Raw genomic sequence first — 26168 nt, 5'->3', positions numbered from 1 at the left:
GTTCAGCCCAGGGACCTCCTTCTCTTCTAGGCAACCTTGCAAGGTACACGCCAGGGCCAATAACTTTGCCTTTGTACACTAGACTTGTTCCTACGTGCCTTCTCTATCTCACTCCCTGCAAGCCAACAAAAGGGCGTTATCAGAAAGCAAGGACGCATTCTCACCAGGCAGAATCAAAGCAAAACCTTAGAGAGAGTGCCAAAGAAAGCCAATGAGGGGTATGGCCAGTGGCGTAGCGTGGGGGGTGCAGGGGGGGCCAGCCGCACCGGGCGCAACATCTCGGGGTTAGGGTTAGGGGGCGCAAATCCACGGGTTAGGGGGTGCAAAATACTTGCCTTGCCCCGGGTGCTGACAACCCACGCTACACCACTGGGTATGGCCAGGATAAAGGGTGTGGCTGAGGAGGTGTGTGGCCTGGAGAGAGCCAAGAGGGCGACATTTGGGCCTGAGGTTCCTGCTCAATATGATTTACCATCACGGGCCATGCTAGCTGGAGCTGATGGGAGATGTAGTCCAATCTTCTGGAGTGCCAGCGTGGTGTAACAGAGTGTTGGGCTAAGACCTGGGAGAGCTATTTCATAGAATCATAGAGTTGGGTGGTCATCAAATCCAACCCCTTGCAATGCAGGAATTGTTTTTCCCATTATGGAACTCGAGCCCACGACCCTGGGTCCCATGCTCTACCATCTAAGGGAGATCAGGGTTCGAACCCCCACTCAGGCACGAAGCTCATTGGGTGACCATGGGGTCCAGTACACTGCCTCCCACAGCCTAACCTACCATGCGGGGTGGATGGGTGCGAGGATAACTGCAATAAGCAATGAGAGGGCTCGTTCATTTATTAATTTATTCAATTTCTATACCGCCTTTCATCCCAGGATCGCGGGGCGGTTTACAGCATAAGAGCACAGAACAAAGCACGTAACATATTCGCAGGCAAAAGCAATAAGCCCTTCCAGCCAACTCCTTCCTACTTCTCTTTTCATTCCAGCTGCAGAAACTGGAAAGAGAAAGTGAGAAAGAAAAAAACCGAGAGCCAGATGGCCCACCACAAACCGTTCTTGCGCACACCCCTTGGCGTCATACGGGAGCAGCCGGTCGTGGGAGGGCGGACGGCTCGCCTTACGACGCAGGGGGGAGATAGGAAAATAGAACGCCATGTATCCATCTGATTCCGCCCGCAGCCAATAGCAGCGGAGGGCTTCGCGCTCTCGGCCAATGAGCGGCCGGCTGCTGTGGGCCCGGATTTCCTCGTCCTCCATCCAGCTTGCGGTTGCTGGTGGAGGCAGCGGCCGGAGCTGCGCGCGTCTCCTGCTGCCGCTGCCGCTGCCGCTGCCGGTGCGCAAGACGTGGAGGAAAAGCCCAAGGCGGCCGTGCTGGACGTTCAGGTAAGGAGATTAGACCCTGAGCGAGTCTAATAGGCGAGCTTCTCGGGTTTGGCTGGGATGTCCGTCGTAGGTCGCAGTTCGCATCGGGCCCCTTCGCGGCCATAACTTTCGGTTTTCTTATGGTGGTCGCTGAGCTTTGCGTTTTCAGAGATGCAATGGCACATGACCGCTCCGACGCCTCGTTTGCTGTGGCAGCTGACAGCGCCGCCCGGTGCGTGACTTCTCAGCAGCAGGGTCTGGCCAGAAGGCTCCAGGGTTGCCTCGCCACCTCCAGGCGGCAGGTGGAGGGGCTTAAATCTCCAGGTGGGCGGGGACGCGGTTGAGGATGATGATGGTGATGATGATAATAAATGAATAAAAATCAAGAAGGCCGTGCATGAAGCTTGCAAGCTTCAGACTGGCAGGAGCCGGTTGCAAACTGTAGCATGGACATTGGGGAGGATTGGAGGGTTTTTTTTTGCTACCCTCTTTCCCAATTAACCCCCATCTCCAGGTCCCACCTCCTTATGACATCACCCGGGGCTGCCCCTAGGTCTCAGGTTTGGTCCCTGCAATCTCAGGGTCTGGGATGCTCTTGACCTGGCTACCTGTTGAGTGGAGTGTGGCTTATCTCCAAGCAGGTGTGTGTACAGAATTACAGAGTAAGCTCGCTTCTTCTGCATCCGGCTTCAAAACCGAGCTGTGCTGATCTTCTTCCCTGTGCCAACGCAGCGCCCCTCTCCTCCCTACACCCTCTGGGCATTCTTTCTCCAAAGGTTATTGAGGTGTGTACAACGCAGAGGGCCAGTCCAGCCATAAGAAGGACCCTTCTGGATCAGGGCCAAAGGCCCATCGAGTCCAGCATTCTGTTCTCACAGTGGCCAAGCAGATGCCCATGGGGAGCCCAAAGCAGGAGCCCACAGATAGATTTGATTCCATTTCACAGAGCCATCAAATTGTAGAGTTGGAAGGGACCCCATTGATCATCTGATCCAACCCCCTGCAATGCAGGAATCTCAGCTAGATCAGTAATGACAGGTGGCCATCCAATTTCTGCTTAAAAACATTCAAGGAAGGAGAGTCCACCTTCCACTGTCTAACAGCTCTTACGGTCAGAACGTTCCTCCTGATGTTGAGTCAGAATCTGATTTCTCGTTACTTGAATCCATTGGTTCCCCTCCCCCCAATTTTATACCCTCCACAACCCTGTGAGGTAGCCTACAGGCCATGGAAAGTAGTGGCTTGCTCAAGGGGACCCAGTGAATTTGTGACTAAGTGGGCACTTGAACCTTCTCCAATCCAATTCCAATATTATTTTCAGGTCAGTTGAAGGCCTGAATCAAATGGGTATTAAATACAGTGTCAAAGTTTCCTGGTTAGAAAGGTGGAGCTCTCCGTCACTGGAGGTATTTAAACAAAGGCTTGATAACCAATCTGTCGAGGATCCTGGAATTGCAACCTGCATTATGGATTCTACACAGAGTAGATGGCTGAACAAAATGGTAGCTTGCAACATTTTCAGACCCCATGCATTTGGGGTTCCGTTTATCATATACAGTGGTACCTTGGTTTAAGAACAGCTTAGTTTATGAACAACTTGGATTAAAAATTCTGCAAACCCGGAAGTAGGTGTTTTGGTTTGTGAACTTTGCCTTGGAAGCAGAACACGTTCCGCTTCCTGTTGAGCGTGTTCCTTTTGTAAATTGAGTCCCCTGCTGCTATGGGAAAGCACACCTTGGCTTAAGAATGCTTTGGTTTAAGAACGGACTTCCGGAATGGATTAAGTTCGTAAACCAAGGTACCACTGTATTTGTATTGTGCTAGTGCTACTGTTGTGACCTACTTTTTATTATTTATTAAATTAATTGAATTTAATTAATTCCCCTACTGCCATTCATCCAAAGATCACAGGATGGTTTACAATATAAGAACACAAAAATACATGGTTGTTGGCATCTGCCTGTTTCGAGAGACAATGGGATGCACCTCCCGGGTGAAGCCAAATCTCTGTGTTGGCAGCTCTGAAGTGACCTCCCTGGGGCGCAGGCCTGAGCAGTGTGTATGGGAGTCCTGGGCTGCCCAGATGACAAGACTCCCTCTTGGTCTGGCCGACGCGGTCCACAGGAAAACAGAGCAAGACGTTTGGCAACAGCTTGGCTGCAGGAGTTGCTGGAAGGAGGCATATAAGGCACCGTCCAACTTTCACAGCAACAAACAGAAACAGTACCTCCACACACACACACACACACACACACACACAGTTTAAAAGGCCATAGATTGCTTAATTAGCCAGAGGCCTGGGAGAATAGGAACATTTTTGCTTGACACCTAAAGAAATATAACGAAGGTCTCTCTGGGGAGAGCATTCCACAAGAGGGAGATCCTTGGGTCAGGCCATGGGGCAGTAGTGGGTCCCTACCTGCCAATTGAAGACCAGTGAACTAGATTAACTCCAATTTATCGTTTCAGCTCTAGAATTATATGGTTGCCCTGTATGACCAAAAATAAGGCTGCAAATCTTAAATGCACTTAAATGCCCATGGATTTCTGTATGAATGTCTATGTGTCGGCACGCTTAGGACTGTGTTGTAAAGGCGGTAGCACACATTTATTAATTTATTGCATTTTGTTCTTCGATTTTCTTGGGCTGCAATCCGATATGCAGTGCTATTTTTCTAGAAAAAGAGGTGCTGGAACTCACCATGAACGCCTCCCTCCTTGTCTTAGAATGGCAATGGCGCCTACCTGAGAGGTACCAGAACTGAGTTCCAGTGAGGTCCTGCTGAAATAAAAAAGCCCTGCCTATATATATTGAAATTAGACTTGGTCTAATTTTAAAAAGTCGCCGTAAGTAGTCCGGCCAGACCTTGGGCAAGAGCAGTCTGACGACCTCCCCTGATAGTCTGTTGGGTGTGGAAAGAGAGGAAGGGGGGCCCTGAGATAAGGGGGGGGGGGGCAACCAGCGTCAGCATGCAGCCTTGCCCTGCAAGGAGAGAGTCTCTTCCTTTAAATTCCTAGGAGTTTATCTCAGTGAAGACCTTACTTGGAAAATCAGTACAACCCAAGTGGTTAAGGAAGCCCAACAGAGACTCCATCTCCTCAGATTATTGCAGAAGAACGATGTCAATCAACATCTGATGATCTCCTTCTACCGGTCCACAACAGAAAGTGTCCTTTCATACTGCATCACGGTGTGGTACGCTGGTTTGACATCATCTGACAGGAAGTGCCTACAGAGGGTGGTGAATACAGCACAAGATATTGTGGGCTGTCCCGTGAATCCGCTGGATGAAATAGTGGAAGAACGTTGCCTCAGGAGCGTGAGGAAAATTCTCAGGGATGATTCACACCTTGGCCGGCACTTTCTGGATCTCCTGCCCTCGGTCAGAAGATATAGAAGCATGATTAGTTGCGCCAACAGGGTAAAGAACAGCTTCTATCCATGGGCCGTTAGGCTGCTGAATGAAAAGATAACAACAGGGCAACTGACTTTCGGGTTTGGTGGGTGTGCGTCAGTAAACGCGGGGAATTAAGACTAAGAGAGCTGAGTGGGGGGTGCTTGCGTAATCTCGCTGTATACAAGTTGTACAAGTGACAATAAAGTACCGTATTTTTTGCTCTATAAGACTCACTTTTTCCCTCCTAAAAAGTAAGGGGAAATGTGTGTGCATCTTATGGGGTGAATGCAGGCTGCAGAGCTATCCCAGAAGGCAGAACAGCAAGAGGGATTGCTGCTTTCGCTGGGCAGTGATCTCTCTTGCTGTTCTGGCTTCTGGGATTCAGAATTTCCCCCCCCTTGTTTTCCTCCTCCAAAAACTAGGTGCGTCTTGTGGTCTGGTGCGTCTTATAGAGCGAAAAATACGGTATTTCAATTTCAATACCTGCCTACTCAAAAAGTAAGTCTCACTGGGTTCAGTGAGTCTTACTCCCAGGTTACGTATGTATGGGATTTTACTCTTAAGCCTTTTGCATTACAAGCCACAGCCTTCAATGGTCGGCCTGAAGCAAGGGGCAGACTTCAAAGAAACTGGATCCGGCCTCCATGCTTGTGCTTCCTTCCCTCTCCCTTTGCCTTCCCAGCCATGAGCACGTCCGGTTCTCTCTTGTGGGCGGTCGACATCTTTGGCCACGTCTACACGCTCTCCACCACCGGCCAGTACTGGGAACTCTGTAGAGATGGGGAACTGGAGTTCAAGAGGGTTTCTGCCGTCAAGCAGTGCTGCTGGGGAATTGCGTGCGACCACCAGGTCTACGTTTACATCCACTCTAACGACGTCCCCATCCGGTACCAGGAAGAAACCTACGAGAACCAGGTATGCAAAGGAAAGGGCTGAGCTCACAATGGAAGTCGGCAGTTAAAGCTAAGAAGCGCCCCGCTGGATCTGACCCAAACCCTGTCTATTCCAGCATCCTGTGACCAGTCAGATGCCTCTGGGAAGCCCACAAGCATGAAGGCAATAAGCCTGTTGCTTTCCAGCAGAATTAGGTGGAGCCACCGTGTAAATATTACTATCTTCAGTAAAGTAGGCTAGTTTCCACACACCCACTGCTACTCACGCTATTCTTCTCTGTCCTCTGTCCAAACAATGCATTATCAGAGTTCAAGGACACATTCCAGCCAGGCAGAAACAATCAAGTAGGGTCTGTGGGTCTGGAGATGCCTGCCCTATATCTAACAGAGCTTCTCATTCATGCTTTGTTCCGTACAGTAACATCTGAGTGCAGAATGTGTTGGGTTTTAATTTGGCATTCCTTCAATGTTTTCCTGTTGTTGTTTTTTGTTGCAGTTTGTCTTTAAGTGCTATTTGAAAGTTTATCAGAAACCACAGGCGGCCTCGCGTAAATATGGTATCTATAGTGGGTTTCCTCCCCGGGTGTAGATCCACCGTTACATAATTTTGGAGTCTTCACTCAAGCTTTTACTTTTAAAGGCCTATTCAGTTTGTGCGCATATGTCCTGGAAATCTGTGGGCTGACTAATGGGGTACTTTTTAATTTTTTATTGTTATTTCTTAAATTTATATATTGATCTCAGGGTGGTTCACAAGATAAAAATTCAGGATAAAAGCACAAATACATAGTTAAAAAAGAAACAAAGCAAACCAATACTCCCCCCCCCCCCAATTTAACAGGCTATAGAATATTAATCAGCCAATGGCCTGGTTGAAGAGGAATGTTTTCCCCTAGTGCCTAAAGATGTATAATGAAGGTGGCAGGTGAGCCTTCCTGGAGTATATCTTTGCATTCCACAAATGGGGAGCCAGTGCAAAAAAGGCCCAGTCTCGTGATGCCATCCTCCAGATCTCACATGGAGGAGGCACACAAAGGATTACCTCACACGATGATTGCAGAATCCGGGTCGGTTTATATGGGGAGAGGCAGTCCTTGAAGTATTGCAGTCCTGAGCTGTTCAACTTGTTCAGCTGAACAAATGATTTCTTAATTGATTTAATCTGTTGAATATTGGAGCCCCAAAATGTACTCTCCAGGCAGAGGCAATCTAAGGTTACCAATGTGGGTCCTAAGTCAAACATCTGTGGCCCTCCAGATGTCGTTGGACTACAACTCCCATCGTCCATTAGCCGTTAGCCACACCAGCAGAGGACAATGGGATTTGTAGTCCAGCAATCCCTGGGGACCCAAGGTTAAGAGAGGACAATAAGTGATCGTTTTCTTGTTCCCTCCCTGGCAGCGCTGGAATCCCGTGATTGGCTTCTGCGAGAAGTTATTGCCCAGTGACCGCTGGCAGTGGAGCGATGTGAGTGGGCTGAAGCATCAGATGCTCGAAAGCTTTGAGTTGCCGTCGCCTCACTGGGAATGGGAAGCTGACTGGTATGTGGATGAAAATTTTGGAGGGGACCCCACAGAGAAAGGGGTAGGTGCAAAATATCGAAAAGGGATCCACGTCCTCTTGCGAGGAGGGAGGGAGCAATGTTGAAGGGGAGGGGTTGCTATCTTGCTTCCAGAATACATTGCTGCATTCATACTTGCTACCCGGGGGGGGGGGTGTTGACTTGGGGTTGCTATTTGTAGTAGAAAGCAGGGACCACTAGGTCAAAGGCAGGGGCCTTCAGGGCGTCTCCAAAGACTAGGTTTGCCTGGGAACTGTGAGTGTACAAGCAAGCAGCCTTATGTTGACTCAGCAGTTGCACTGCTATACAGGCGCCTATTGGATAGTGTCTGTGACGTCATGGCAAGGTTGTGTCTCCTAGTACTACTTATTCCATTTTGGGAATATTACTGCTACCATTCCAGTTATCTTTTCTTGTAACCCTTCTGCACTCTTTTTATGCTGATGCTGGAGCACACATCAAATTAACAACTGATTAACCCTCCAGTCACTGGAATGGTGGGTGTTGGAATCCAACAGCACCGGGAGTTCTTTAGATTTGGGTAGCAACAGATGGCTCGTTAGCTTTAGTAGACAAATTTAATAAATAATAACAAAAGATTATTGTACCTGCAAATCAGTATTGACGTCAAGCAACCTTCATTATGGTGTTATTCTTCTTGCAATAGTTCTATGCATTGTGGTTATTAATAGATAAAATGTGCAGAGTTTGTTAACTGTGGTTGTTTGGAAGTTGCACTGATTTCAGAGGGACTTGCTCCCTGTGAAGTATAGTGAGTAATCTGTCTCCACTGATTTGAGTGGGGTTTACACCCAAGTGAGCATGTCTGGAATTGTAGCCTTAGATGACAGGCCACAAAAATTGTGTCCGTGGGCATCATTGTGGCCACCGACATCACCTGGGAGGCCAACGAAAGGTCTCCGTAAATACCCTCTTCAAAATCTGCAATGCACAAGAGACTATTTGCTCTCAGCTGCTGCCCAGTTCACCTTTGCCCTGGCTGGGCCTATCCTATGTTGAAGCTGTCATGCTACCTCAGCTGTTTTGTGACTGGCACCCACAGCAAAGGGCTTTGACCCACTAGATCAGGGGTCTGCAACCTTTAAGACAAAAAGAGCCACTTGGACCCGTTTCTGAAGAAAAAAAACCTGGGAGCCGCAAAACCATTGCGACATTTAAAACAAATATATCTCCGGAGCCGCGATCTGACAGCGGGTGGGAAGGTGACATCGGGACGGTGCGTGACTAACGCACGTACCGCCCCCATGCGACGTCACAGCCAGTACAGCGCCCGCCACAGTGGAGAGTGTTGGGGTGCACAATGCGCCTCCTCCCCTCGCTAGTATCCGCCCCAGAGCCGCGGCAAAGGTGTAAAAGAGCCACATGCGGCTCCGGGTTGCAGAACCCTGCACTAGATCAAAGCTATTGTCGCCCCTTGCCTAAGGCAGCGGTTCTCAACCTGTGGGTCCCCAGATGTTGTTGGACTACAACTCCCATCATCCCTGAGCTCTGGCCTTGCTAGCTAGGGGTGATGGGAATTGTAGTTCAACAACATCTGGGGACCCACAGGTTGAGAAAGCTGCCTTAGAGGGATAGTATTGCTATTGCAGAGGTTAATCTTTATAAGTGTTAGAAGCCCAGCTTCAACGTCTTCAACAACACCCAGCCTCTCCCTAGCCCAGTTTATGTGCAAACTTGCACTCGTGGTTTGCTTGGGAGGCTCCTAGCAAACCATGGTTTGTTCTTACCAACATGATTTGCCAGGAGACAGACAAACCATAAGCAGTGGTTCACATGTAACGGCAAGTCAACCTCTAGTTTATTTCCTCTCTGGGCAGCACTGAAGTTAAGAGCAGGGGAGGAGCAAAGTGCAAGCTCACTTTAAACCCTAGTTTACTTTAACCTATCATTTAAAACTGGGGCAGGGAACCTTTTTCAGAACAAAAGACATGTGTTCCATTTTGGTCAGTCTTCCCGGGACTGCGTGGCACTGCTGTGCAGGGTGAGGTGCAAAAGTTGGGCAATGGGTACACCCCTCTCTGTCCTCCGTCCAGGCAAGGAAGAGGAATGATCAGAGTTGAAGGGCAAATTCCAGCCAGGCAAAAAATCCTCAAGGACAGTGCAAAGTCAAGCTAGTGAAGGCCTGGGGAGAAAGTGTAGGCTGGAGAGAGGGCCAGATAGCGAGACTTGGAGGGCCACATGTACACCCCAAGCCTGAAGTTCCTATCCCCTGTTTTAATGTGTCACGAGAACCAGGCTAGGTTGATTAGTGGTTCTTATTAGGCTGGGCAGGCAATCAGATCGCAGCATGCTTTAGCTGAGATTCCTACATTGCAGGGGGTTGGACTAGATGACCCACGCGGTCCCTTCCAACTCTACAATTCTGTGATTATGTATTGGCGGATTAAAAGCTGCTTTGTAAGAGCAGCATTGCTAATTTTGCCAGAGGTTGGTGCTTAGTTCGTGCCTAGAGTATATTGAGCTTTTTCTCTGGTAAACACAATACTTGACAAAAATATTTTTCTGACTGCTCTCTCCCCCTTCCTTCTTTTTCCTTTTTCAGGGCTGGACATACGCCATAGATTTCCCAGCCACCTATACCAAAGACAAGAGGTGGAATTCCTGTGTGCGACGGAGGCGGTGGATTCGGTACCGGAGATACAAGTCGCGAGATACATGGGCAAAGGTGTCTCTCCCCCTTCCCCCCCCCCCACATCCATTTTTCAAATTTGCAATGTGTCTGGAGGTGGTCAGGGTTGGCTCAAGGCCTTTCGCAGTGGCTGTGCTGCACAACCTAAGATCTAACCCCAGATTCCTTGCAGCAGGGCCTTTTTAGTGGTGTCCACCTGATTGTGTTGATGCCGGGCAAAGGTGATTTTATTCTTTCAGGCTCTTGGGGGATGCTGTTTCCGGGTTTTTCCGTTGCCTTCCATCTGGGTTGAGGCATTTAGTGTTTTTGAAATACCCTGCGAGTTTTGGCAGAAAGAATATATTTTTAAAATTTAACGTCGCAACCAGTGGGACTTGCAACAAGATATTTCGGTGTGGAGGGTTCCAGCAACTTCACCTCCAATCCATCCTTTCATTTCAGTTTTTGGAGGAGGAAAACAAGAAAAGCAATATTCTGAATTTCAGAAGCCAGAACAACAAGAGGGATCGCTGCGCAGCGAAAGCAGCGATCCCTCTTGCTGTTCTGGCTTCTGGGATAGCTGCGCAGCCTGCATTCACTCCATAAGACGCACACACATTTCCCCTTACTTTTTAGGAGGGAAGAGTGAGTCTTATAGGGCAAAAAATACGGTATATTATTTTTCAACCTTGGGACCCTATATGTTATTAGGGGGGGCATATCGTAACACCATCTGCAAGCAATTTCTAAATGAGCTGCTCTTAATAAGAAACAATAAATTCAGCTGGGAAGAATGTCGACTCTGGACCAACAGGAAAGTAATTCAAAGCGTGTTTTCTGCCCTTGCTGCTGTAGATTCCATCCCAACAGGATCCCAAACAGTTGCCGGATCCTTTCAATGATCTTTCCATCGGAGGATGGGAGATTACAGACGAGCCAGTGGGAAGGTTGTCCGTCTGGGCCGTGTCTTTGCAAGGAAAGGTAACACCTATTTGCCTTCGGGATTCTTTCATATGGCAAAAGAGTGTTGGTCCATCCATCCATCAGCCGGTCTGCACCAGGAATGCAGAGGGCTCTAGCCACTGGTGGTCCTTCTCAGTGTAGACCCATTGAAACTAATGAGCACGACTCATTTTAGGTTCATTAATTTCAGTGTGTCTTCTCTTGAGTTGGAGTAGTATTGGATACAATCTAGAACAGTTGCTTCCCAACCTTTGGGTCTCCCATTTGTTTTCGGACTACAATTCCCATCATCTCTGACCACTGCTCTTGCTAGCTAGGGATGATGGGAGTTGTAGTCCAAAAACAGCTGGAGAAACACTGTTCTAGAACCTTTTTCAACCCCAAGAGGTACATACCCATGAGGGCAACTTTGCAGAGGTAGCCTCTGGCAGGCAGGGGCAGGCAGAATACTTTAAATACGTTTTTGTTTTATTTTTTTAAATTACAGGTGTTATTTGCCACTCTGGGCTCCTATTTGGGAGGAAGGGCACGGTGGAAATTTATATAAAATATAAAATTAAATAGACAAACATATAAAATCAACAGTTGCTGTTCCTGAAGGCTACACGTTTCCCCCTCACTTCAGGTCTGGTACAGGGAAGACGTCTGCCATCACAACCCGGAAGGTTCTTCGTGGTCTTTAATTGCTACCCCTGGTGAAGCCGTCCAGATCAGCTGCGGGCCGTACGACCTTCTCTGGGGAACTCTTTGGGAAGGGCAGGCGATCGTGAGGGAAGGGATTGACAGGAACAACCCTCAAGGTAAGCCCCATTTTGTAGGAATGTTCAGGGTGGCAGGAGAGGATATATTGTTTATTAATATCCTTCCTAACTTGCTCCAGCAAGTTCCTTTACTTAGCAGAGTTTACATTCTCCTTCTCACGCACAGCAGAAAACTAGTTGCAAACTCATGTGAGTTTCTTAAGACAATACGCAATTCAAGCTGGCTTGTCCAGATTGAAATGTGTTCTCATATATTCCTGGTAAGACCCCTTGAATCCCTCCTAAAAGAATAAAGACAGCACAGTCTTAAGGTAAAGGTAAAGGGACCCCTGACCATTAGGTCCAGTCGTGACCGACTCTGGGGTTGTGGCGCTCATCTCGCTTTATTGGCCGAGGGAGCCAGCGTACAACTTCCGGGTCATGTGGCCAGCATGACTAAGCCGCTTCTGGCGAAACAGAACAGCGCACGGAAACGCCGTTTACCTTCCCGCCGGAGCAGTACCTATTTATCTACTTGCACTTTGACGTGCTTTCGAACTGCTAGGTGGGCAGGAGCAGGGACCAAGCAATGGGAGCTCACCCCATCGCGGGGATTCGAACCGCTGACCTTCTGATCAGCAAGTCCTAGGCTCTGTGGTTGAACCCACAGAGCCACCCGCGTCCCAGCACAGTCTTATTCATAAGCAATAAAAAGAAAGTTTACTCACGGTCAGGCAGAGCACACTGTGATCCCTGAAGGCAGGCTTAAGGCTTAAAGTTAAAAGCATATACAAACAGGTTTACCCCATATGTGGGTTGACTTAGTGACTGCAGTTAGCAGTCCAGGAAGTTCGCAGGACGAAAGGAAGATGGAAAATAGAGAGAGAGGCAGCATGCCTTGTCCTTTTACCGAGTCTGGAAAGGTCATGCCCACCCACTAGTCACATGCGAGGAAGGATGCTCCAGGCCACGAGGAACAGGAAGTTTCAACTGGCTGGACCAAACATCCCTTTGCATGTGCACTCTAGCAAAACAAGGAATGTTGTATTTGACTGCTCCCAGTTGTTATAAGAATTTTAAGGTCTTAGATATATAATATACGCTCATAAATGTACCAAACAAACACGTACATAAATATATAAATCACATGTCTGAAGCAGCACAGGAAGACAGTCCTGAAACCATTTTGACTCCCAAACTGACCAAATGTTTCTCTGCAAGGAGGGAGGAGGTGGAAAAAAACCTTCCTTGTTACAGGAATTTAGTAATCACCATTTCAAAGGAATGGGCAGACTACCAGGAAAGGCAATCAGATAAGGCATTATCAGATAACCTGGCAGACAGGAAAAACAACAGCATTCAAATTTCTGTTGTAGACCATCTTCTCCGTGATGTAGGTATGATGTTTGTGGGGGATGGTCTTGGGTTACACCCCTTCTGTGATTTATGTATGATGTATGGAGGGATGGCCTTGAGCTCCAGGGCAGGGAATTTAAAACGTCTGTATAAGGGCAGGCACACCGAGGTTCTGGGTCCTCCTCCTTTCCTGTGTGTGAGGGGAGCACCCAGTTGCAACAGCTTTAATAAAGATCAGGCTTATGAGCTGCTTTGCTTCTCAATAGTCTCTGTTGGCCTTTGTTATTTTCTCCTACCAGTAGGGAACCCACGTAAGGACTCTGTATGAGCTCTTGGATACCCCATAAGGGAAAAAGGGCAGATTTTGTATACAACACAGTGGATTACATCCCACACATTTGCGGTCTTGGGAGACTTTTGACGATGACCTTCAAGCGCTGAACTGTTTAGGATCAGGTGACTTAAAGGCTGTAGCAGCATTCGTTGCTCACCTGGCTTCCCAGCACCACGCATCTGTCGGTTACCAGGAGGGTGAGGAGCCAATCAGGTGCTCCGTTGCTGCGCATGAACCTTGCTGAGCTCCCTGTTGCTTCACCCTCTCGGTAACCGACAGCATCGTGTGGCATTGGGACCCCAGGTGTGCAGAGCCGCTCCACCCATTGCTACTGTTTAAAGTGCCGCCTGCTTTTAAGTCCATAGCTTAAGATCTGCTTCAGAGACCCTGATTAGGTGCTCTCCTGCAAAGACAGTCTGCCTGGGGAACAGGGCCTTTTTCCTGGTGGCTCCGCAGTTGTGGTATTTAATCCCATGTCAAGCGAGGCAGGCACCGTCCATCGCTGGCTCCAAAGAAGCCTTTAAAACCCACGGACTGAGGTGTAGAAACAATAGTTTGCTCTGGCTTTTGTGTGCTTAACTTATGATGGGTTATTGTTTCCTTTGTGCCAGCTTATTACTATGATTATGAAGGAGATATCTTTAAGTGGTTTTAATTTGCAGGTGTTTATTTTATTTTGTTAAGTTTATACAGTGGTACCTCGGGTTAAGTACTTAATTCGTTCTGGAGGTCCGTTCTTAACTTGAAACTGTTCTTAACCTGAAGCATCACTTTAGCTAATGGGGCCTCCTCCTGCCGCCACACCACCGGATCACGATTTCTGTTCTCATCCTGAAGCAAAGTTCTTAACCCGAGGTAATATTTCTGGGTTAGCGGAGTCTGTAACCCGAAGTGTATGTAACCTGAAGCGTATGTAACCCGAGGTACCACTGTATGCTGCCCTTCTTCCCAAAGGAGCACAAGGTTCACATTTTGTTGATGGTTTGATATGTATTTCGTATCCCTTGCTTTCCGAAGCGTGTTTTCCTTGAGGTCATAAATTTACAAAAAGTCAATAAAAGCATCTTATTTTCCTTCTTGTTTGGAACTGAACTAGGGTTTCAAATTGTTCTCTTGCTTTTTCCTCTGACAGGAATTTCTTGGACGATTGTGGAGCCTCCGGTCGCAGAGAATGGAATCTTACATGTGTCAGTGGGTGTGAATGTTGTCTGGGCAGTTACCAAAGACCGAAAAGTAAGAAGCTTTGAGACACAATTGCGGTTTGAGGTTTCCTTTCATTTAGTGCTGGCTATGTTTCAAGTCCTCGTGACAGAAGAGAGGAATTGAAAACAACAGTTTAGGATAACAGTCAGCCACTCCTCATCACCCAGGGCAGTATCTTTGTACCTTTAAAAATTCCCCTGTCCCCTATTCCACTTTTAAAAAGACTGGGGAATCTTCATTATATGTTGCTGTGATTTATTAATCCAGTTCCCTTGGTTTCCTGGGAAGAGGAAATAATTGTTAGAACACTCTGGCAATTCTGGCCCTTTGTGGGGAACGGGGGTCTCCTAACAATGCTCAGCACCCTTAACAAACGACAGTTCCCAGGATTTTGCGGGAAAGCCATGACTTTTTAAAGTGGTATGATACTCCCTTAAATGTGTAATGCAAATGGAGCCCGTTGCCATTTTCTGTGTAACCTATAAAGTAATTCAGGAATGTGAGTATTGCTTCTCTGCATAATTTATTCCAGTTTCAGAATCGATTAGGGAGGGGAACGGAGTTGGGAGAGAAATCCGGAGCCACCAAGCAGTAATTTTGGATATTCTCCCCTCAGGTCTGGTTCAGAAGAGGTGTGAACTCTCACAATCCTTGCGGCACCAGCTGGATCGAGATGGTTGGCGAGATGGTGATGGTGAACGTCGGCTTGAATGACCAGGTGAGGCTCCCTTTAGGACAGGCATAGGCAAACTCCGTCCCTCCAGATGTTTGTGATTACAATTCCCATCACCCCTGACCACTGGTCCTGTTAGCTAGGGATGATGGGAATTGTAGTCCCAAACATCTGGAGGGCTGGAGTTTGCCTGTGCCTGCTTTAGAAGCAGCAGAGCAGGTATCCAAGCAGGTCTGGACCAATTAGCCCCACTGGAAGTTGAACCAGGGCTGCAAAAAGAAAAAAGAAAAAAACTTTGAACCCGTTCATAGGATTGGCTCTTCTGCAGCTGAACCGGGATGAGCAGAACCGTAGCTCACTGGCAGAACACAAGCCTTGCATCTCAGGTTAAAAGGGTGAGGTCGTAGGTGGCTGGATGTGTAGACGAAAACACGCCTCCAACTTAGTTTAGGGTTAACATCTGTCGAGATTTTATTCAAAGCATTTGCTAAGGAGAGGTGCAGAGGCTTCACTAGTCTGGTTTATTTTTATTTTATTTTTAATTATCTTTGCATTTTCTGTTTTACATAAAGCAAATGAATTAAAAACATAGACTTATAATCCCTTATAATTACGTGAAATACATGTGCATATCATCTTTTTGGGTACCTGTCAACTCAGACATTTGTCTCAGCCTGAGTCTCCTGCTTTAATTACTGCGTGGTTTTAATGGGATCGTTTCACTGTGTATTTTAATTGTGGTTGTTTATATTTCAGTGTTCAAATGGGGCTGTTTTATTCCGTGTTTTGGTTTTGTATTCTGATTATGGCTGCTTGTGTTTTCATGCTCGCATTTTCATACCTGCGAACTGCTTTGAAGCTTATTTTGGCATTAGGCAGTATATAAATATATCAGATAAAGAAATATTATTGTGTCAAATAATAAAATTGCTCTTACGTGCTACAGCGCAATGACTGGGAGCCACTTCTTTTCTGATGTCAGCCACAAGTTGAACATCTATTTTTCTTACTCTCGCACACATTTCTGCTTTATCTTCTCTCTCTCTCTCTCGCTGTCTAGGTCTGGGGGATCAGCTGTGAGGACAGAGCCGTTTATTTCCGTCAAGGCGTCACCCCAAGTGAGCTGAGTGGGAAAACTTGGAAAGCGATTGTTTGCAGCCGAGATAGTGACCGATCGCAGACTGGCAGCTCAACAAGTCTCCTCAGGTAACTTAGAAACCCTGAGAATGTGTTTTTAACAACAACAAAAACCATAATCTTCTACTACAGTGGTACCTCGGGTTACAGACGCTTCAGGTTACAGACTCTGCTAACCCATAAATAGTACCTCGGGTTAAGAACTTTGCTTCAGGATGAGAACAGAAATCATGCGGCGGCAGCGGGAGGCCCCATTAGCTAAAGTGGTACCTCAGGTTAAGAACAGTTTCAGGTTAAGAACGGACCTCCAGAATGAATTAAACTCATAACCCAAGGTACCACTGTATATATAATTTGCTTGGCAAGCTTGCTACTGAATGATAACAGTCTTGGATCCGCTGCAATCTCTTTCTCTTCACCCTTTCCCCAAGTGCTGGCTGTTTCTTCACGGACGACATCAAGGAACAAACCAACTCCATATTCCGAAGTGATGGAGACCTCCCATCCGATATCGAGGCACCTCTGGTTCTGGAAAACGTTTGCCTGCCTGGGTGTGCGGCAGGTGACAACAAGCCCCCGCAGGCCCCGGAATCGGACGCAGGCCCGGCTGTGAATCTTGTCCCTTCCCCTCTTGACGAAGCCAACCCCGTGGCGGATAAAGGGCTTGCGGATGTCCCAGAAGCGCCTGCCTTGGGTCCAGAGTCTCAACCCGCTGAATTGCAGTGGACAAACATTGACCTGAAGGAGGCCAAGAAGCCAGCTGCAGCCTCTGCAAGCGCCTCGGCTGAGGCATCCAGCCTGTCCTCTTTTGGCACATTGTCCGTTGGCATAGAGGATCATTTGGAGGCTGACGAACATCCGCTGTGGGCCTGGGTCTGTGGCGGAGGCTGCTTTGTGGATTCACACAGCTCCCTCAAGTGGTTCACGGTGCAGTCAGGTGGGGGAGATTTCCAGTGTTTGAACCATCTCCATGTCCCCTTCTGAATGTGTACACTTCCCCTATGGTCCTTCCTTCCCATTGATCCAGCCCTGTAAGGTCCCACTTTTAAATATCTATCCTTTGGTCACGGACTTAACATTGAGACACACCTAAGTTTCATGTGCAGCGGTGTCTGGTAAACCTGTGTCTGGCCTGTACTACTTAAGATGGCAGGTGGGAATTCACATGACTGTTCTGTACAAAATAGTTCAGTATACAAGGAAAACTATCCAGATGTTGCTGGAGATGGATTCTAGGCAACCTTTCCCTTACCAGCTGGTGGTGTGTTCTTTTCTTTTTGTGAAGGAATGTTGAACCCTCACAAGTGGCCTGAAATTGTATAGCCCAGACATAGGTCTGCTGTCTCATTCATTTATAAGAACTAGGCCTGAAGCCTGGACAAGTCTCTATGAGTAAGGCCGACCCCTTTCCCTCAGATTTGCAAGACTCCTGGCATTTGTGCGACTATCTCTTCACTTTAAGTTAGCCTTCTCCAGAGCTGAGTCCCTTGATGGTGTTGGACTACAGCTCCCATCATCCCTGATATTTGAGCATGTTGGTAGGGGCTGATGGGAGTTGTAGTCCAGCAACATCTGGAGCTGGGGTCAGCAAACTTTTTCAGCAGGGGGCCGGTCCACTGTCCCTCAGACCTTGTGGGGGGCCGGACTATTTTTTTTGGGGGGGGGGAATGAACAAATTCCTGTGCCCCACAAGTAACCCAGAGATGCATTTTAAATAAAACCACACATTCTACTCATGTGAAAACATGCTGATTCCCAGACCGTCTGCAGGATTTAAAAGGTGATTGAGCCGGATCTGGGCCCTGGGCCTTAGTTTGCCTACCCATGATCTGGAGAGACAACACAGTGGCTTCTGATAAAACATAGTGCTATGTTTTTTCTCTTCTTCCTAGTAGCCTGTCTTGGAACCCTACCTCAAACTTTGGTACCTGTCTTGGGCAATGAAGTCTGTGTGTGGCAGTGGGATGTACGAAGTTGCCTCACATCCATGCCAAACATATAAAGCACTTGGCTTCCCCTAGAGAATCCTGGGAACTGTAGTTTACCTCTCAGGTAGCTACAGTTCCTGGCACCTTTCACAAACTACAGTTCCCAGAAACCCATTTGCTTTAAATATGTGGTGTGGGACATAGGAAGCTGCCTTATACTGAGTCAGACTCGGCGGTCCATCTAGCTCCATACTGCCTACACTGACAGGCAGCAGCTCTCCTGGGTTTTTGATAGGGAGCATTGCCAGCTGTGCCTGGGCATTGAACCTGGGACCTCCTGCATGCAAGGCAGTTGCTCTAACATTGAGGTGTGCTCCTTCCCCAGGTAGAAGCAATTGCTTACCTGTCTAAGCCAGTGTTGTCTCTCCTGACTTCAGGTGGCTCTCTCAGGTCTCAGGCAGAAGTTTTCACATCACCAACTTCCTTGTCCTTTTTGAACCAGAAGTGACAGGGTTTGAGGGACGCAGGTGGCGCTGTGGGTTAAACCACAGAGCCTAGGACCTGCCGATCAGAAGGTCGGCGGTTCGAATCCCCGCGACGGGATGAGCTCCTGTTGCTCGGTCCCTGCTCCTGCCAACCTAGCAGTTCGAAAGCACGTCAAAGTGCAAGTAGATAAATAGGTACCGCTCCGGCGGGAAGGTAAACGGCGTTTCCATGCGCTGCTCTGTTTCGCCAGAAGCGGCTTAGTCATGCTGGCCACATGACCCGGAAGTTGTACGCTGGCTCCCTCGGCCAATAAAGCGAGATGAGCACCACAACCCCAGAGTCGGTCACGACTGGACCTAATGGTCAGGGGTCCCTTTACCTTTACCTGACAGGGCTTGAACTTTAGGCCTTCTGGTTGTTCTGTTGCCTAGTCCTTAATTATGTGCTCCTCCTTTTCTGCCATAGCCTTATCCTCTTCCGGGCAGTCCCTCTCTCTCTCCATCACCCCGGCACAGACTGCCGTGTGGCGGAAGCAGATCTTTCAGCAGCTCACGGAAAGGACTCGGCGGGAGGTGGAGAACTTCCGACACTACGAACAGGCTGTCGAGCAGGTAAGCGTGGAGAGAGGCTGCCATCTTTTCCTGCATTTTGACTTTCAAAATGAGCAAGCTGAGGGACTCTGAAGGACCTCAGAGATGAGCTGAAAACTCTCCAAACTACATTTTTCATGCAGTTTTGACATTACAGTGGTACCTCTGGATACGAACGGGATCCGTTCCAGAGCCCCGTTCGCATCCTGAAGTAAACGTAACACGCGACTGTGCGTGCGCGGGTCGCATTTCACCGCTTCCGCGCATGCGTGTGATGTCATTTTGAGCGTCTGCGCATGCGTGAGCAGCAAAACCCAGAAGTAACGAGTTCCGTTACTTCCGGGTCGCCGCAGAGCGCAACCCGAAAACGCTTAACCGGAGGCGTATTCATCCTGAGGTATGACTGTAATAGTACAGTGGTACCTCAGGTTACAGATGCTTCTGGTTACAGACTCTGCTAACCCAGAAATAGTACCTCGGGTTAAGAACTTTGCTTCAGGATTAGAACAGAAATCGTGCGGTGGCAGCGGGAGGCCCCATTAACTAAAGTGGTACCTCGTGTTAAGAACAGTTTCAGGTTAAGAATGGACCTCCAAAATTAATTAAGTTCTTAACCCGAGGTAGCACTGTAGTAAACATGACTATACCACTATACCTCTGTTATGGGGGCATGTCTTGGAGGAGGGGAGAAGCAGGCTGAAGTCTCTTTAGAGTCAGAAAAAAATTGATTGGAGGCCTCATGAGGTTCTAGGACCTATGTGTTTGCCACCCCTACATACAGAGTGAGGCCGGGGGGGGGGGGGGAATCAAGTTCCATGCCTCAAGATGCTTACAACCTACAATTCTGACAATGGGTGCGCCAAAAGGAATTTGACCTGTCTAACCTACTTTTAAAGTTGTGTAAGTCTATCACTATCACCACATCCTGTGGCAAGAAATTCCATCGTTCAAGAACATAAATAAGTACTTTTGTCTGGAACCTTCCACCCAGCAGCTTTGCTGGATGGCCCCAGCAGGAGGGGGGGGAAATATCTGTCTGCTTTCTCTGCACAACCACCATAGTATAACCTTCTGCTCGCTACTGAGTGACATTTTAATGTATTTTTAATCTTTGTTGGAAGCCGCCCAGAGTGGCTGGGTACAAATAATAAATAATAATAATAATAATAATAATAATAATAATAATAATAATTATTATTATTATTATTATTATTATTATTATTATTATTATTACTGTCTGTAGTAGAGAGGAGGAGCCATGGAGGGAAGGGGGGCGGAGGTGTTTGGCCCCCTTGTGGCTTCTGCACCTAAATGCTGCCATTGGGTTTTATTGCATTGCATTGCCTTTTATTGTTTTCATTTCATTTCATTTCATTTTTGCCTCTCTAGTCTGTCTGGGTCAAAACTGGAACCTTGCAGTGGTGGAGAAGCTGGAAGCCTTACAGATGGGTTGATGTGCGGGTGGCCCTTGAGCAGTTCACCGGGAACGACGGCGCACGGGACAGCATCCTCTTCATCTATTACATGCACTACGAGGAGAAAAAGGTACTGGCGCGCGGCTATATTCTCTCTAGAGAAGCCACACCGAGCTCTCTGCGCTGTGTCCGTATTTTATGCACTGATTTGCTTTGTAAACTTATAACGTGATGTGAGATGGATTTCCCACCCACCCCAGAAAACTTTTCAGTACTCTACGTTTCTGTGAAAATGTCCGAAAAATGCGTTGTTTGCTTCATATAATTAATGAGCAGCATAATAAGCAGATGCAATACCATTCAAATGGGTCGATTGCCAAATTCTTAATTTCTCCTCCAGGAAGCATTCACGCCTATATAACATATATATGAATATCTCTTCCATTGTGCTAAAATTAGCATTTAGCATTTTTAAGTACAGTTGTACCTTGGAAGCTGAACGGAATCCGTTCCGGAAGTCCGTTCGACTTCCAAAACGTTCGGAAACCAAAGCGTGGCTTCTGATTGCTGCTGCAGCCAATCGGAAGTCCCGTCAGACATTCGGCTTCCGAAAAAAGTTCAGAAACCGGAACACTCGCTTCCAGTTTGCGGTCTTTGGGGAGCCGAAACGTTTGGCAACTAAGCTATTTGAAATCCAAGGTACGACTGTATATGACAAAACTGTTTGGAGAGAGGAGGATACTTTTATTTCTAATTATCCAAATACATGTTGGAGTACAAGGCACCATCTTAGATGATGGCCTCGTATGTGAGGAACGTGGGAATGTGCCTTATACTGGCAGATTCCTGACCATAGGCCCATCTAGTTCAGTATTGTCTACACTGGCAGGCAGTGGCTCCCCAAGATTCCAGACTGCAGACTTTTCCAACCCTACCTAGAGATGCCGGGGACTGAACCTGGGACCTTCTGCATGCAGAGCAGGTGCTCTACCACTGAGCCAGGACCCTTCACCCAATGCTTTCCACCAGATTCTTAAAAAATTCCCAGTTTCAGTTGTTATTACCATATTTTTCGCTCTATAGGAAGCACTTTTTCCCTTCCAAAAATTAAGGGGAAATGTGTGTGCGTCATATGGAGCGACTCCTTGGCTTCAGCGATAGCAACACGAAGCCTCCAAAGCACAGAGGGAGCGCTCCCTCCGTGCTCCAGAGGCTACGCGCTGCTTTCGCTGAAGCCTGGAGAGCAAGAGGGGTCGGTGTGCACTGACCCCTCTCTCTCTCCAGGCTTCAGGGATAGCCGCCTGAAGCCTTTGGAGCACAACGGGAACTCACACTGCGCTCCAAAGGCTTCAGGTTCCTTTTGCTGAAGCCGGGAGAGCAAAACTCTCCTGGCTTCAGCAGAGAGGGAGAGCTGCGCAGCGCCCCTTCAGCCAAGCGGGAGGAGAAATGGAAGGGGCTCCGTTTCTCCTGCCGCTTCGCTGAAGGGGCGCTGAGCAGAGAGGGGGAGGTTTTTATTTTTCTTGTTCTCCCCCTCTAAAACAAGGTGCGTCCTATGGATGCGCTCCTCAGTTAAAAAAAGCTTGTATTTTGTGTGTGTGTGTTTTCCCAGTACATCCATGTGTTCCTCAATGAAGTCACCATCCTGGTTGAGATCCTGAACGAGGCCAAACATTCCTTCGCTCTGTATACGCCGGAAAAAACCAAGCAGCGCTGGCCCATCCGACTAGCGGCTGCCACCGAACAGGAGATGCACGACTGGGTGAGCTCAAAGACCAGATGCATGATGAAATCAACAGGGCATGTTTTGAAATTCATCCCTTGTGTATCAGATTCGAATATTGCCTTAAAAAAAAAAAAGCTCCCATCTGCACTATACATTTAAAGCAGTATGATGCCACTTTATCACTCACGGCTTCCCTCAGAGAATCCCAAGAAACGAAGTTCTCTGGGGAAAGGGATAGACCAGCGGTTCTCAACCTGTGGGTCCCCAGATGTTGTTGGACTACAACTCCCATCACCCCTGAACTCTGGCCTTGCTAGCTAGGGGTGATGGGAGTTGTAGTTCAACAACATCTGGGGCCCCACAGGTTGAGAAAGGCTGGGATAGACTGTTAAATCATTCTGAGAATTTTACAGTTAGCCATCCATCCCTCTTCTCCCGGAAACTCTGGGAATTGTGGCTCTGTGAGGGGGAATAGGGGGTCTCCTAACAACTCACAGCACCCTTAGCAAACTACAATTCCCATGATCCTTTAGGCAAAGCCATGACTGATAACATATTAGGATGCTTTAAATCAGGGGTGTCCCAACTTCCAAGAGACTGCGATCGACTCCCACTAGAAATAAACTGGCAGAGATCTACCCATTTTATTGACCAGAGTTGTTGAGCTTCTTCCGGTTGGACAGGCCTGCTTTAAATGCATAGTGTCATCTCTTGATTCATATTTTAAAGGAGCTGCAATGCTCAAACTGCTCGTGTTCCCCGTGACTAAATGTTTCCTCCTGTCGTGCCTCCCAGCTGGCTCTCCTGAGCATGTCCTGCTGCGAAAGCCGGCAGATCCAGGGCCCCCCCTCCCATCAGGCCATCTGGTCCGTGACCTGCAAAGGGGACATCTTCGCTAGTGAGCCAAGTCCCGACATGGAGGCAGCGACACACCCAACACCGTGTGACCAAATGTAAGAAGGCTTTAATAAGTCTCCCTTGCTAATGGATTATATGTGTGGCTGCAAATTTGCCCTTTTTTTGCCGGGTTTGGGGGTGGGTGGGAATCAAACGCATGGCAAATTTCGATTGACCAGCAAAGGGCAGGCCTGAACCTGTTCCAACAAACTCAGAGGTCTCTACTGGGGTTGTTTCCTAGCCAATTTAAGGGCTCTCTCACTCTCCTTAGCCTACCTTACAGGTTGTTTTACGGCTATTGAGGGAGCCAGGTGTGCGTCCCCGAACTCGTTGGAGTAGGGATGGGCTAAAATTGCAATAAAAATAAAAACGTTCGTTTATAGAATAGGTGGATTGGTTTCAGTGGTTCTCAACCTGTGGGTCCCCAGATATTGTTGGGCTACAACTCCCATCATCCCTGAGCTCTGGCCTTGCTAGCTAGGGGTGATGGGAGTTGTAGTCCAACAGTATCTGGGGACCCACAGGTTGAGAAAGGCTGGTTTAGATGGTTCTGTATCCTGGGGGAATGCTGAGCAGATTTTTGTTTGTCCTGCAGGTTCTGGCGCCAGATAGGTGGACATCTCCGAATGATTGAATGCAACAGCCGCGGCATAGTCTGGGGCGTGGGGTACGACCACACCGCCTGGGTTTACACCGGTGGCTATGGAGGAAGTTTCTTCTCAGGTAAGAAATATATTTTCATTTTCATCTCTGTACTTGCAGGGGGGCCCTAGATGGTGCCCCTGGGTGGGACATCCCACCTGCCAATGACCTGGCATTATAATTGACAGGTGGGATATCTTGCTATATAATAATATCTCTATGACTGCCATCACGCTGGCGACCAAGTGCACATGCGCAGCAACCCAGTGTTTCCTCCTGTTGTGCCTCCCAATTCAGGAATCTCTACTAGATCATACATGACAGAGGGCCATCCAATTTCTGCTGATAAACCTCCAAGGAAGGAGAGTCCATCACCTCCCAAGGGAGGTGCAACTCTTAGTGTTGGAAAGTTCTTCTGACGTTTAGTCAGAATCTCCTTTCTTGGAGCTTGGAGCCATTGTTTTGGGTCCTACCCTCCTGAAAACAGTCTTGCTCCATCCTACATGGGACAGCCCTTGAGATATTTGAAGATGGCTATCATAGCTCCTCTCGATCTGCACTTTTCCAGGCTAAACATACCCAATTCCCACAACCGTTCCTCATAAGGCTTGGTTTCCAGACCCTTTATGAATCGCTTCCCATAAGATCTCACAGTAAAGGTAAAGGACCCCTGACAGTTAAGTCCAGTCGCGGACGACTCTGGGGTTGCGGCACTCATCTTACTTTACATGCCGAGGGAGCTGGCGTTTGTCCACAGACAGTTTTTCTGGGTCATGTGGCCAGCATGACTAAGCCACTTCTGGTGAAACCAGAGCAGCGCACAGAAACGCTGTTTGTCTTCCCACCGGAGCGGTACCTATTTATCTACTTGCACTTTGACAGCAATAAAAACAATTCCATATGTAGAAACAATTTCAAATCTAATACAGATACAGACTGGTATTATACACAGTATTATATTTTTTGTGTGTGTATTTATAGACACATACATGCATATACATTCATACACATTCCTGTATATATTAATTTAGGGAAGGATATCAATATTTAAAATGGGAAATGGACGTACAATATTAGGGTGTGATTAATGGTCTGGGTCTTGTAGGTCTAGCAAGCAGCGCAGATAACATTTACTCGCAGTCGGATGTGAAGTGTGTCTACATTTATGAGAATCAGCGGTGGAATCCTGTCACTGGATACAGCAGCAGGTACAGTGTGCCAAGGGGCAAACTTCAGAGTGACTCTCTTGGGGCACGTCCATTGGAGTCTACTGGTCTTACTTGGCTGACTCTATTCGTTTTTTTAGTTGTCGTTTTTAACAGCAAGCAAGCAACCATTTCCATTTGCTCTGCCAACTAGCATCAAAACCTGGTTTTGATTCTGGATTGCAGTCCTTGCAAGATGACTTGCCCATATCTGTGTGCCTTGAACATTTCAAATAATAATAATAATTTTTATTTTATTTTATTTATTTTATTTATTTTATTTTATTTATACATACATCGCCCATCTGGCTGGGTTTCCCCAACCACTCTGGGTGGCTCCCAACAGTATATTGAAAACACGATAAAACATCAAACATTAAATGCTTCCCTAAACAGGGCTGCCTTCAGATGTCTTCTAAAAGTCAGATAGTTGTTTATTTCCTTGACATCTGATGGGAGGGCGTTCCACAGGGTGGGCGTCACTCCTGAGAAGGCCCTCAGTGCTGGACCTCAATGTCTGGTCTGAATGATGGGGGTGGAGATGCTCCTTCAGGTATACTGGGCCAAAGCCATTTAGGGCTTTACAGGTCAACACCAACACTTTGAATTGTGCTTGTAAATGTACTGGGAGCCAATGTAGCTCTTTCAGGACCTTTCGAACTCTTAGGTCTGATAGTTCACCAAGCTTGGGAGGCCTAGGAAGTTCTCTGCATTGGGTAAATACTAGATTTCACCACTTGAGGGTGTATTTGCCCAAAACTTTTAGCATGGGTGCCAGGACCAGGTGGTTGGGTGGAAGAAAGCATGCCTAGGACTCGCTTTGTGGAAACTGCACAGCTCAATTTTGTTGTCAAAACAAACAAATCTTCTGCTTATATATTTGTCAAGAAATGTAACTTCTGAATGAGATAAATCTGCCTATTGATTTGATGTATTTATATCTTGCCTTTCTCCCAAGTTGGGATTCAAGGTGGCTTAGCAACACTTTTAAGACATCATTATAAAATACACAGTAATAGAAACTGGTT

General features: G+C 47.6%; 1 protein-coding gene across 2 annotated transcripts in view; it reads left to right on the top strand.

Moving 5' to 3' along the window:
• Nucleotides 1–912: 912 nt before the first annotated feature.
• TECPR1 (tectonin beta-propeller repeat containing 1) overlaps nt 913–26168 on the top strand; it is a 48550-nt gene continuing 23294 nt past the window's right edge. For both annotated transcript variants that reach the window (XM_083474172.1, XM_083474171.1), the window contains exons 1-16: nt 913–1388; nt 5448–5680; nt 7060–7242; nt 9783–9905; nt 10704–10829; nt 11437–11611; nt 14374–14474; nt 15061–15162; nt 16178–16323; nt 16686–17191; nt 19134–19279; nt 20648–20803; nt 22283–22432; nt 23192–23349; nt 23889–24016; nt 25041–25143. In XM_083474172.1, coding sequence (XP_083330298.1) covers nt 5450–5680; nt 7060–7242; nt 9783–9905; nt 10704–10829; nt 11437–11611; nt 14374–14474; nt 15061–15162; nt 16178–16323; nt 16686–17191; nt 19134–19279; nt 20648–20803; nt 22283–22432; nt 23192–23349; nt 23889–24016; nt 25041–25143 — 2534 coding nt within the window. In that variant the 5' untranslated portion in view covers nt 913–1388; nt 5448–5449. The remainder of the gene's footprint in view (nt 1389–5447; nt 5681–7059; nt 7243–9782; nt 9906–10703; nt 10830–11436; nt 11612–14373; nt 14475–15060; nt 15163–16177; nt 16324–16685; nt 17192–19133; nt 19280–20647; nt 20804–22282; nt 22433–23191; nt 23350–23888; nt 24017–25040; nt 25144–26168) is intronic.

The sequence above is a fragment of the Podarcis liolepis genome (genome assembly GCF_965112155.1).
Source record: "Podarcis liolepis genome assembly, chromosome: 14".
Classification (NCBI taxonomy): Eukaryota; Metazoa; Chordata; class Lepidosauria; order Squamata; family Lacertidae; genus Podarcis; species Podarcis liolepis.
This window is presented reverse-complemented; position numbering and strand designations above follow the sequence as displayed.